The 13,225-nt window shown below is 40.2% G+C and overlaps 2 protein-coding genes across 6 annotated transcripts in view; one reads left to right on the top strand and one right to left on the bottom strand.

Moving 5' to 3' along the window:
• RhoGEF3 (Rho guanine nucleotide exchange factor 3) overlaps nt 1-13,225 on the top strand; it is an 831,957-nt gene that overhangs the window by 588,371 nt on the left and 230,361 nt on the right. The window lies entirely within an intron of this gene.
• On the bottom strand, nt 5,658-10,361 carry LOC145981707 (uncharacterized). Its single transcript, XM_083115109.1, has 2 exons — nt 10,101-10,361; nt 5,658-6,337 (listed from the first exon to the last, which is right to left on the bottom strand). Exons 1-2 carry the CDS (start codon nt 10,282-10,284, stop codon nt 5,658-5,660), a joined length of 864 nt encoding a protein of 287 aa, XP_082971235.1. The 5' UTR covers nt 10,285-10,361.

Genomic DNA, 13,225 nt, shown 5'->3' with positions numbered 1-13,225 from the left:
GTTCATCCACTTTCGCGATGTTCTCGTCAGAGGAGCCAGTTGAGGGATGACTGGATCGAACTTCATAAAAAATACCTACGTACTTTCCGTGAACATGTTGCACCACCTTCTGACCATCTGCACACAGTTGCGGCGATTCGGTTCCAAAACCAGGGAGAGCAAAGACAGTGAGTATATTTCCCTTTGTAGATAAGGTTTAACATAGTGCGGGGGCAAAATCCCCCCATAATCGCCGCCACTGTGCACAGACATTACAGTGTTACCGTACACAGGTTGATATCAAGCCATTTGCATATTCGTACCGAATCACGGCACGCACTTCTTCCCGACAGCAGCTGTCTAATACACGTGCACCTGCCATGTTGCCCTCCTCTCTAATAGCGCGAGCCCGGCGGCGATTTTTGTGCAGTCAGCTTGTGAATGCGGGTTCATTTCTTGCTCTCTGATTGGCTGTTGGAAAGTTAGGGTGCTCTGATTGTGAGAATATCTTATTTCCTATTTTCAGCGCAAATTTGCTGCTTTTAATCTAATCTAACCTAACCTAACGTACAGCGCAAATAAGATATTCTCACAATCAGAGCACCGTAACTTTCCAACAGCCAATCAAGAGAGCAAGAAATGAACCCGCATTCACAAGTTGACTGGAAAAATAACAAGCGCAGCCTGGCGTTTCACGTTGTTCTGTCGTTTCCTTTCCCCCTACGCATGCGCCTTCACGTCTGTGGGAGAAATGCCTATCGTTCCTTGAAGGCGACAGATAGGGCTCGTCAACCATGTGCATAGTGTTACTCAATAATTTTTGTAACAAATGTTATGGCACCGGGAAACTTACTTAATGAATGAGCCTCGTATAATTTTTAGGTGGACATTCATTTTCCATACTTCTCCTTTGTCAATACATGATGCACAGTGAATGGAAGTGTAGAATCGCAGAATCCACCTTTCCACCCACCAACACATGTATGAATGAGTTAACATTATTTAGTGTGTGCACATATGGCCATTTTGCACCCTTCAAAGTATACGAGGAAAACCCTCTTATCTAAAAAACCCTTACCTGAAAGTTAAAAAAGGATGTAAAGAGCCCCTTGAGGAAGATTAAAAGTACAAGGATGTAAGGGGACCTGCACAGGAAATACACAACACATTAAAAAGATATGGACTAAGCACTTCGTCAGAAACAGTGTTAGGAAGAATTCACACCGAAGGGACAGGCGACACGTGTCGCTTGAGGATTCCACCAATCGAACGTAGGCATATGCGGCCTATCATAATCAGGGAATGCATTTACGTATCCTGTATATGTATGAAGCTGAAATCAGTTATATTTTGTATTATCTTTGTGCATCATGCAATATAGACTCGAAAAAATCAGTTTCTATTTTCTATATTTTTACATAGCCCATATTAGGTTTCGGTTCATATTTACATATTTTAGTTTTTACATGTTATTTCCACATTTCAGAACATTTCTCAACATGTACTCCATATTCGCGAATAGCTGCATGTCCCCGTGTGAGCGAAAGAGTTGGGTGTGAATAACTGACAATTTTGAAATCCACTCCCATTACGTCTTGCGATATTGAACACAGTTTTAGTCAGTATCAATCCCTCTTAAGAGACAACAGAACGAAATTCACGTTCGAACACTTACAACAAAATGTTGTTGTTTATTGTTTTGAAAACACGTTGTTTTGTAGCTAATGTCAATGTGAGCATACTGTATTTTGTGTATTTCGTATAGTGTCTAATATTATTAAAAACAAATTTTAACAATTTTAGGTTAATATTTAACTCCTTGGTGAAAATAACTAAATATGTACATTTTTACTACATATAGCCTAAACCCGTTCCCTGGTCATATCGCTTTTGCGTATTGGCTCGTTCCCAAGCGACATTTGTCGCTCGTTGCTTGTCGATTCGGTGTGGATTCTCCCTAAGAGGTCCGATCTTCTCAAAAAGCTCAATACATTTGTTAAAAACACTCTCATCATCTCCCAACATGGGTGATAATGAGGATATGTTCCATTCCAGCACATATTGCCCAGATGCGCAACCACGAATTTTTGTCTGGGCGGGAAGGGGGGGGGGCAATTACCAGGATAAACGTAACAACAACAATAATAATAATGGCATTATTATTATTATTATTTCTAGTGGTAGTAGTAGTAGTATCAAAAACGTTATTATCCTCATAAATTACGCAAAAAGGGGGTAGAAGTCGGTGCTAAAGCATCTGTTTGGAACAATTGATTTGAAATATTTTTTCAACACCGTCAATTTCACATTACCTAATAATGGAAAACAAGCACACAAACTGAATTTTTTAATGGCAGAAAATGAAATATAAATGCATTCCGATGATAATTCTTTTTGTACGTATAACATGTATAACTTTCATCTACAAGATATGTTTTACACATATGCAACATGGAACGACATAAAATAAGAAAATACATATGCAACATGCTAACATTAATTGTGTACGTATTCAAAGTTTATTCAATACATATATACAACGCATATTATTTAAATACATTACATTATCAGAAATCAACTAAACTGCGCGCGAAGCGAGCAAGAAAACTTTTAGATCCAATTTTTGCAATTGAAAACAATATTGATGTAATAGGGCACAAATCATTTCACTGGACGCCATGGCATTCTCTCCTTTACAACTTTTTTCATTTAGATCGCTCGGCATCCATAGCTCCCGCTGCCCCCTAGCTACGGCTCTGAACCTGATGGAACTGAGATATGCAGGTCTTGCGAACGAAGCGAACAAGACAATTTTGCGAAATGTATTTTAATTTGCATAGCATTTGAAATCGAAGGGGGCAATTGCTCCTCTGTGGACCTCCTGCACGTGCCCTTGGCCGTCAATGTTTGCCCCCCTAGAATTGGCTTCCGTCGAAGGTTGGGGGGGGGGCAATGTCCCCTGCCCCCCTGTGGTTGCGCCACTGATATTGCCGGCCTCGGTGGCGGAGTGGTTATCACAGCGCTCTACAACGCCAAGGATCTCGGGTTCGAATCTCGATCTGGGCATGGGTGCTCTTTGTGAGCGTCCCTTTATCAATTTCACCATACCATCACTCATCCTCATCTTTGCGATTAGCCAAAAGTGGCAGAAAAGTAAAGGAACCAATTAAAATCCAATACATATTACTTGTATATGTCCCGCACCGTGGGCGTGCGGTTTAAAGTCGTCAAGCTTTGGGCTCTGGCTACGGGACGCGCGCAGGTTCAAGTCTCCTGGAGAAGCATAAGAACTGTTCCTGAAATTTCGGCCTACGTATGGGGCCACCCACCATCGTGAGGAAATTGGGGAGCTACGAATGAGTAGCGTAACGCGGTCACGGAAACCTAGAACAACGGCTGGTAGTTCGTCGTGCTGACCACTCGTCACCCGTAACTGGTTAGATGATCTTCCACCTTCGCAGGTGGGAGTGAGACCGGCAGTTGGTAGGTTGAAGGTTTGTTGCGCGACGGGTTATTTATTATATTTATATATTAGTTACTTTGACAAGAGAAAAGAGAAGTACTGGGCGACAACCTCACTTTTACGTGTAGTAAGTAACTTTATGCTTTTCGAGCAGGACAATTCAACGAGTTATTGATTATGTTTTAGCTTCTTCCACATTCACCTGCTCTTTCACACATGCACAAACGTACACATATTCACAAGACATTATTACGAAATAAATATCTTCCAAGAACAAAAAGGTTCAAGCATTGCAACCTTGACTCCCCAACACAATAACGCGGAACCCGCGTGCCATCTCGTGGACAAACTTGTACTTAACAAAGTTGATCCATAGCGTGACCAACATCCCCACATTTCAGCACGACCGTGTGCAGGCCACGTCGAGTGTTACGGGAATGTTGTCAGGCCCGGTTCGATGGCAACGCCCCCGTACAAATTACAGCATCACGCAACTTGCATTAATTTGCTTTTACGAGCTCGCGGTGTGTGTGTGTTTCTGGCAGGGTTGTGTCTACTTCGAATGCAGGGGTGAAGCTGTCGCAGAGTTACCAGCAAGGGTTCGTCTGGTTTCTCGAGCCACACCTGCTGGACATAGTCACATGACGCTCGAGCCGTAGTTGTATTTTATGTCCCTGCAATGTCATCAGTAAAGGTATTAAATCAGAGTACTAAATCTTCTTCAGGAAGGAATTACAAGTTCACTGCGGCAACATGAGCTCTCGAAAAGTTAGTTTCCCTAGCGCTTTGCTGATATGATAATGATATTTTCGCAAGAGTGTATTGTCTGGATCATAGTAGACATTCATTGACGTCAATCTTTTCTGTCCTCTTTGTCAGTAGCGTGCCCAGTAGTTTTGAAAGACGGGTACGTTTTACTTTCAGCCATCTTTTCATGACTTTGACGTTCTTTTTTCAAGGAATACTGGGCCAGAGAGTGGGGTTATGACCCCCACCAACCCCTCCCCTTGGCCACGCCACTGTTCTTTGTCAATTTCTTTCATACATTCAAATGCCAACCTCTCTTCCAAATGGTACGCAATGGAAACAACATTCTTGCGCGTTAACAAGGCTCTGGCGTCTGGACACAGCCAGTGTAGTGCTCTTGCTGTGTCGTCCTTATGTGTTAGTGAATGTCCCTTCATCTATCTCATATATACGCCATTCATCTTCATGTTCGCGATTAGTCAAAATTGACAGAAAAGCAAAGAAAGATAAAACAAATTCATTTATTTCCTTTCCACTTCTCACGCTCACAAACTCTTTCACTTCCCCATTGTCTTACATTCTCATGTCTGAAATATTTTCTTTCTTCTTTTATTTTCGTCTCCTTCTTTCCACTTCCCCTGCTTCCTGCATTTTCCTATAAACACACAATGTATTTCTGGGATGTTACAAATGCCTCGATTACATTACTTTGTTCCATATGCAATATGTTCTCTTGACCATGTAACAATTTTTTGCGACTAGTGGAGGGGTGCAAAAGCAACAACATGAAATAAGGAATCCCCTATCCGGAAATGCCTTGTTCAGAAGCCAAAATAATTGTGACGAGAAGGGTATGCAGCCTTATGAATATGCAGGAAAGTCCCACAAAAGGATAGGGAAAGTAACATTCACGAGAGACCCTGGATAATGAATAATAATAATCCATCTGTGGATAATGAAGAGGAACTCCTGACAAGAATCTATGCTGCTTAGGATACCGTCGGAACGACTCGTGCCTGCATCGAAACTGGAGGTCGCAATTTTGAACAACTGCTCTAAATGCATTCATCTTGACTTGCTAAGTGTGCTGTAGTAATGCTAGCAGAAAGTATTTTTTTTACTGAACCTATAAACAGATATATTGCATTGTAGATTAGGCACACACAGGAGATATATTTCAGTTTGTCCACTTTCATAAGCATCCTAAACTTCGGTTTTGTTAAGACCATTTTATGCTCAGATAGGCCAATCGGGACTGCACAATAATTTGGATCCCACTTTAATCTGCCTCCAAGGGGATCGAACCCAGGACCCTTTGATCAAAGAGGAAATGGAAGAGAGGATTCGAAGCAAAAAAGAAAATAATATAAATTTGAAAGTTTATTTACTTACTGATTACACTGTATTCTGTGAAACTTGTTAAGATCACTCGTAATAAAAAAAATAATAAAAAAATGTTTTGCAATTTTCACTCTGTAGAGTTCCCAAATACCATTTCTTCTTTAACAAACTGAGTGGATGGCATGTTTATATACTGAGTGGTCTGGGGAGGAAGACCCATCACCTGGGAGTTGTCTTGCGTTGTTCCGCGGCAAAGGAAATGGGGAGGACAAGCGGGGGAGTTTGACGACGAGGAGCTTTCTAAGGAAGGTGACGGCGAAAGGGCATTACGGCGTGGGGTTCGTTTTTTAATGTCTCTTAACAAACCCAGGACGCCAATTCGGAAATCCAACTTATCCTCTTCGCACATCCTTTTCACTGTAGGAAGACAAGAGACGAAAAAAGCTTCATCTTCATCGGGCTTTGTACTCTTCACAGATTTCAAAATATTCCTGTTGGTTTCCTCTTGATGTCGCCGTTTCTTACCCCGTCTGTTGGGCTCTTTTTGTTGGGAGCGGTATGTTGTTAAGGGCTCTGGGTTCCCCTCGTCTTCTGCGTTACCTGTTCCCATTTCTTCTTCTGGGACTCTGGTCTGTAGCTCTGGGTCTGGAGTACTGGGTTCTGTCTCTCCTATCTCGATGTGCTTCAGCAAGAAGTGAAGATTATCTGCATATATGTACCTTCTGTTTGGTCCCGGACCTGGCTTCCTTTTTAAAGATCTTACAAAAGCGTCTCGAAGATTTTGCCATTTCCCATGTATGATTTGGCCTGAAAAGAAAGATATTAATGGTAAGGTTCCTTGAAGTTATTTTTCTTTCTTTAATTTATATTTCTAAAGATCTGGAATTTTGACCTTTTGGCGTTAACATCCTTCAATTTTACATTTTTTTTAAAAAGAAAAAGATAAAAATAGAACATTGTAACAAAATGTGTATACCTAGGTATACTCTTTGTAACTGAAATTTGACGATTTTTTATGGAAAGTTTGAACAGCTACCATTTTATTAAGGCATTATTTACAGTTAACAGTAGAACCGCGTTGGTCTAGTCGGTAGGGCATCTCACTGCCCGCGGGAGACCCGGGTTCGATTAACTGTGTGGGTAATCTAAAGGAATTTTTTCGGCCTTGTCTCCGCATAAAGTGGCTATGGGGCTCACCCAGCCTCAAATCAATAGGTGGGGGTAAAGGCGGCCGGAGCGTGGTGCTGATCACATCACCTCCAAAATGCCTCAAATTGTTTATTTATTGATTGATTTAAGTCCACTTTATGCACAGTAAGACTAATCTGGACTGGACCTACAGTTTAAAGTGGGATCCGAACCACTTGTGCCTCCACCAGGTATCGAACCCGGGACCCCTTGATTACAAGGTACAACGCTACCACTGCGCCATCGGGGAGGCCCCTCAAATTGTTTATTGTTCAAGCAACAGAAATTTAGTGTGTTTACAGTGTACATATTATAAGGTACCTATGAAGTTCTGTTCTGTTGGATTTTGACTCCTGCAAAGAGAGAGGCGAGAACATGAAGTAAGATGTACGTGGAAAATCGGAAATAGTCATCAACCTGTCTAAAACAATTTGGCTGGAATCCATGAGAATAAAGCCCCTATCCCTAAACTGGATTTCTAGTAGGAATGCCCTAGTTGGCGCTGAACTAACTTTCTAGGTAGCAATCATGGCCGCCTGGCTGACTGCTTGACTGGTTTGGAGGAATAGGACATGTTCTAATTGCTACTTGCTTTCCTCGACTGGAGGAACAGCCAATCAGAGCAAAGTTTCGCCATATGAAGATAATCTGTGAATTTTCACTATGCCAGGATTTTTGAACGTTACTACTGTTCCAGTTGGAAGAGCATTAAAACATGCTATAGGGATAAGCCAATGTTTTGCAGACTATTTATTTAGTCCTGAACGTGGAATGCCATGGCAGAATAATAAAATATAGTCATGGATGTCAGCAGGATTTATTCCAGGGAGGGGCAAGAGAGGCATATTTCCCCCATAATAGTGATGCCTCCTAAAAACACTATTTCAGTCTGAAATTATCATGTTCCTTCAACGCCCTTATAATAATTAACATAAATTACTGTGACTGAAATGAAATTATGTGAAATATATAATATTTATGTGGACATTCATTTTCCGGGGGGTGGGCGCCCATTGCCCCTCCTTTCGGACGCCCATGGATATAGTGTGAACAACTTGCGAGTGAATTTGTATGTTTACGCAGCACATTCCACCCCAGATATTACTCAGTGGAAATGCCAACGGATTACGTACTTCAGGTAGGGGGTCAGAGCTTCTTATTTTCACATTTTGAGAATTTTACTTGGTATGCAGTACTTTGGAAGCCAAGGTCGTTGAGTTTTTTTTTTCGGGAAAGGGTTGTTAAGATTTCTCTGTCTCAAACGCAGTAAGTAATAAAATTTCTAAACTTTTTGCAAGCCGTCAAGTAGGCTGATCTATCAGCGTAAAATTGCCTTGACAATAAAAGAAAAGTTATCACTTCGAACTGTGCATTAGTGTTAAAGAGAAAACATTCAAAATATAGAAGGGAGAAATTATTTCCCCTGACTGGGGACTAAATTAAAGTTGTAGAGGAAAGTAAGATTTATGAAGCACACACTTTCATTGAGTTTTTCATATAAACACTATGGCAAGTAAGGTTCTGAATCTCACGCTCATGACACTACATTATGTTTCTGAAATATTGATTGTGTTTCAGGACTCAGGATTTCGACCACTTGTTATGCTTATATCAATCTACCAAAATGCCTGTCCCATCAGAGATATTTGACAAAAAACTGAAATAAATTAAAAATTGGTATTTGTAAGGCCAAATAAGCTCAAATATTTGTCACATCCATTTTACGAGGGGAGTGTGAAAGTTTTGAGCCTCACATGGAAGGAGTGATGGTAGGTAGTTAAAATTTTGGAGGATGTAAGGTTTGAGTTTTAGGACACTCTGTGCGAACTTTTATGGAATTCACATGTTTTCATCTATTTTGTTGTCAGGTTGAAAATGAATAAAGTGTCAGAGAAGAGAGTGGCCGACAGGGACGTGATTCGGTACTTCTGTCGGCAAGGCCTCCCTACACAGGCTGCTTGGGTCGAGTGTGGCTTCACCGCACTTCCCCATCCACCTTATTCCCCCGACCTGTCCCGTCAGATTTCCATATTTTCCCTGCTATGAAGAATTCACTTCGAGGGAGTCACTTCCACACAGACGAAGGTGGTCATTCAGAGATGTGAGACTCAGGACGAATCATTCTACCTTTAGTGGACGTCTCTTATTATGTATCTCACTTATGGCATACTTCTCAAACACCGTTTAGGTCAAACCCCTCCCTTCGCATTCTGACGTAAGGCTAACTACTTTTGTTATTAGGTTAGGCATGTTAGATTTAGGTATCTTATCGTAAATAACACCCGAAGAATTAGTGTATTTATGCTAAGCGCCCTAAAGCTATCATGCCTAATCTAACAACGAAAGCAATCCGTAGAAGACGACCACGTGAAAGCACAACACGTCATTTCTTTATAACTTTTCATAATATTTCAGATGTCTCTTTTGTTCACTTCTGTACATATGAAGGTATGACATACTCGAATCACACAACAATATATCCATTATTAACGAGCACAAATTGAAAATGTCTGTTTTCCCTCTGAGGATTATGGGATGGATATTTAATACTTCAATCACCGCATGATAATACTTCATGCTGATATATTTCACTTTTAAATGTAATAATGAAAACAAAAGAACACTTTAAATACAATTTAGGGTTCAGAGGAAAGGGGCAAGTTTTAAAAAAATCCAGAAAATTACGACTTTCGAAAATGTTGCGAAATTTCAGTTGTTTTTTTTTCAAAATTGGGGGACGGGCATTACATGCCCCCAAAGAGTTGTCTCTTGTCGTGGTTCCCTCTAATTTGGTCCATCCAGCGTCAATAGAGTTGACGCTAGAAACGAAATTCTGAAAATTTTCCCGTAAGCTGGCAACACTGCCGCTCTTATACATTGTTATTATTTTTTTCACCAAAAAGTATCAGCCAATTTTCAACGAAGCTTCGTATGGTTCTAGGAAAGTACTGCTGCTACATACCATATTTTTTCATTCAATTCTGTCTATTGTTGTCGCCAGAGGCGTGCCGAATACTATTTTTTTTAAAATTGATTTCTTCTTCTTCCTTTAACTTTAATTATTGGGAAGTACAATGTATAATTTCTCCGCTAAAAGCTCTGTCATTCCGAGAAAAGCAAAACAATATCGATTTCATCTCCCTGCGACAATTAGTTCTCGAGCTATATTGTTTTTGTACACCGTGGCAAGTTTGAAAAGCGCGCGCTTGAAGAGTTTCCTTTCGTAGAGGCTAGTATGCGCGCGAGGCTACGTCCGCTAAATCACAGGAATGACGTTTACCCTAAACCTCGAACAATAGCTGAGATAATGTCAAACAAAATGGAAATCAATGTAGCCTGTTTTGAACTACCCAGAAAGAAGAGCATAACTGAAATCACTTACCTATTTTTTCTCGCTCCTTTCTTTCCATTTCGTGAAAGGCAGGTTCCAAGGAAGCGAAAATTTCATTCCACACTTTGTGCTTTTCCAAGCGATCCTTGAAAGATTCGTGGTTTTTGTCCCAAAGAGAGGGCTTTTTTTCCACCAATTCTATCAGTTTCACGATGTCATAATGAAATTTATACATGATGAAAACACTCCACACTTTAAAACACAACCTCTTCCTCGACAAACCTCTGAAAATATGCGAACTGCAGGCTTCCCCGGGACCACTGCTTCCATGCCAGGGTTTGAAACGCAATGGTGGTGGATGTATAAAGGACTGGGGGTCTTTTTAGCTTGAGGCGTAGCGGGCGTCGGTCCGACGACCGTTTGTGGAGGGGAGCTCCGACTGCATAGCGATCTGTCGTTTATCGTGCAGGATCACGTGCGCAGCTGCTGACGACAGCGCCAAAGCAGTGTTGCCATATGAAGGGAAATTTCACTTTTGGAGGGAAGTTGTTGATCCTAATTTTAACTGAAAAGGGAAATTCGATGTTTTTTTAAAAAAACACCCAGCTTTTGTATTTGTTGAGGTTTATTATAACGCTTGCACACATGTCGATCTTTTGTCGGTGTCTTTATAGATGATGACACAGAAATTTGCACATTGCAGCGATAAAATCAGGATTCTCCCCAATATCTTGGCAGCGCACGAAGGGATGGACAAAGCCTGATAGCGGAGATGGCTCCCCTGCTTGCTTCAAAACAACTTTCAGCTAAATTTTATAGCTTGGGTCTGTGTCCCGAGGCGCATGGAAAAAGGGGGGGTGGGGGAGAAGGGTCCAAGCATGGTTCCAAGTCTCGATTTGTCGAGGCGAGCTCCGGCCGCATACCTACCCTTCGATGGTCCTTCCTGGAAAATTGTCTTGTAGGATCGTCACTCGGAACCATTCGTAAAACTGCACAGATGACGTCGGTCACGGGACATCTCGTGGGCTATGGGGGTTATTCCTAAGTAAACAAAAAATGATCGATCAGACAATTCGATTATTGATGGCGGGGAAAGAACTTCCGGTTTGGCGAATTTTCCAATGTAAACAAGTGGAATCCAGATCGTCACCGATCTTATTTTCTTATAAAAGATCGGAAACAAAATGAATCACTTGAAATTTTTGGGTGATATAGTGAAACAAAGGTACCTAGTAAAGATTGGCAATTTACGGATCCTTTGGATGCAGATATAAGGGACAATACTAATATTTTCCAAGGCAATGTTGATCTTCTACCATCAGTTTCGTTTTTCAAAAGACTTCTCCAGGTTGAAATGAAGCTTACAATATTTATAAACATTGAAATACTTCGATCATAACAGTAAAAGAATTAATAATAATTTCTACGGTCAAAATTATTGTTATACACTAATAATATATACCTAATGAAATAAATTTTATTCGAATTTTATTATTGTTGTTGTATATTATTATCATGCTATTCGATCCACAAGCCGAGTGAATATCCAGCACAACTATATTCCATTAATACTTTTAAATTTCACAGTTACTATACTGAAATGCACAGTTATTGTATTTTGTTATTAACTTTTGCAAGTGTCGATCAAGAATGGACTTTAGAAGTTAGAAAAAAATACAAAGTTTATATCTAGTATTGTGTGACCTCATCTAAAATTATAATTTTTCGAATTCTGAAAACTGTGGAACCATTTATTCTTTGAATTAAATGGTAGAATATGAAAAAATATCCTGGTTCCTGTATTTTTCACTCATTTTTTCGATCTAATGTATATTTTACATTCATTACTCTGTTCGAATACTAACCAAGTGAACTTTATTTCTGTTATTAACAATAAAAATAACAAACATCCTGCTTTTTTTTGCAATTTGAAATGAAGGATGCCAATTTACAGAGGAGGGAGGAGGACTCGACCGACATACCGAAGCACATAGAGAGATTTCTTATCAACAACCAAAAGGCAAAATGCGTTATAATATGATTGTAAATACTTCCAACTTTTAAATTTAATCAACACATGTGCGTTAGACAATTATAATTTTCGAAACATGTAAAATATTTTCATTTGATGTAATGAAGTGCCGACTGCAGAGCCTACTCCCTCGTGTATGTGTCCAATCTTTTCGCTTTACTGCCAAAATCCACTGATCTTTCCCTACCGAGTCTGTCTGAAAACGATGCACAGATACCAGAGAACAATTGTTTGTTCCCCTATCTCATGTTAAAACCAAAAGCCATACAAATATTGGCTTTTCCGAAGACACTGCCTTTACACCTTTGAATTCAATGTTATTGTTTTCAAAACCGGAAGTGCAGTCCCCGCCAGCACCGCAGAAGCACAGAAATGTAAACATCCGGTGAATAGCGCCCATAGGATTTTTTCTTTGTAGTGCAATACATTTCGATTTCTAATGCCCTATCTTACCTTTCGTGATCCCCTTTCTTATAATCTCTCGCTGATTTCGGTTCTTCTTGCCTTTTTTCTGTTTCTTATTTTATTTCCTATTTTTGTTTTGGATAATAAACCTTTTCGAGCAAGGCCTCATTTCCAGGAAGCTACCAACTCTCGGCAAGCCACGGCACCTAGCGACCTGTTGAGTGAGATGAGTCAAGGCAAAATGGATAATAAACCTTTTCCTGCTCCCACAAAATTAGGCAATAATTAGGCTGGAGAGTTCAATGAACTAACCGATCCTTAACTACGCACCATAGGCGCCGACTCCATGGGGCTTGGGGGGGGGCTCCTAATGTTAATGATGGGGGGCAGAGCCCCTCAAATAATTTTGCTTAAGAGGATCTAATGTATTATTTTGCTTCTCTTGTAAAGTTTACTCTGAATTGTGCAACATGAACTTAACTTTAAATACACATTTGAAATGTTCTAGACCATCAAATTTGGGGGGGCTGAGACCGCTAAACCATCAACTTTGGGGGGAGGGGGGCTATGAACGGAGACAGCAAAACACATGACTTATTACTTACTATATACTAAGTATATAATTATGAGTATTGTTAACATTTTTACTAAAAAGAGTTTCAAGATAACGAGGTGATATGACAATTGTAGCCTTTTTTTAGGTTTTTATATATTTTTAAAGGTTTTACAGGATTTTTAT

Source organism: Lepisma saccharinum, chromosome 30 (genome assembly GCF_977018435.1).
Source record: "Lepisma saccharinum chromosome 30, izLepSacc3.1, whole genome shotgun sequence".
Lineage (NCBI taxonomy): Eukaryota > Metazoa > Arthropoda > Insecta > Zygentoma > Lepismatidae > Lepisma > Lepisma saccharinum.
Note: the sequence above shows the minus strand (reverse complement) of the source record. Positions and strands in the feature narration are given on the sequence as shown.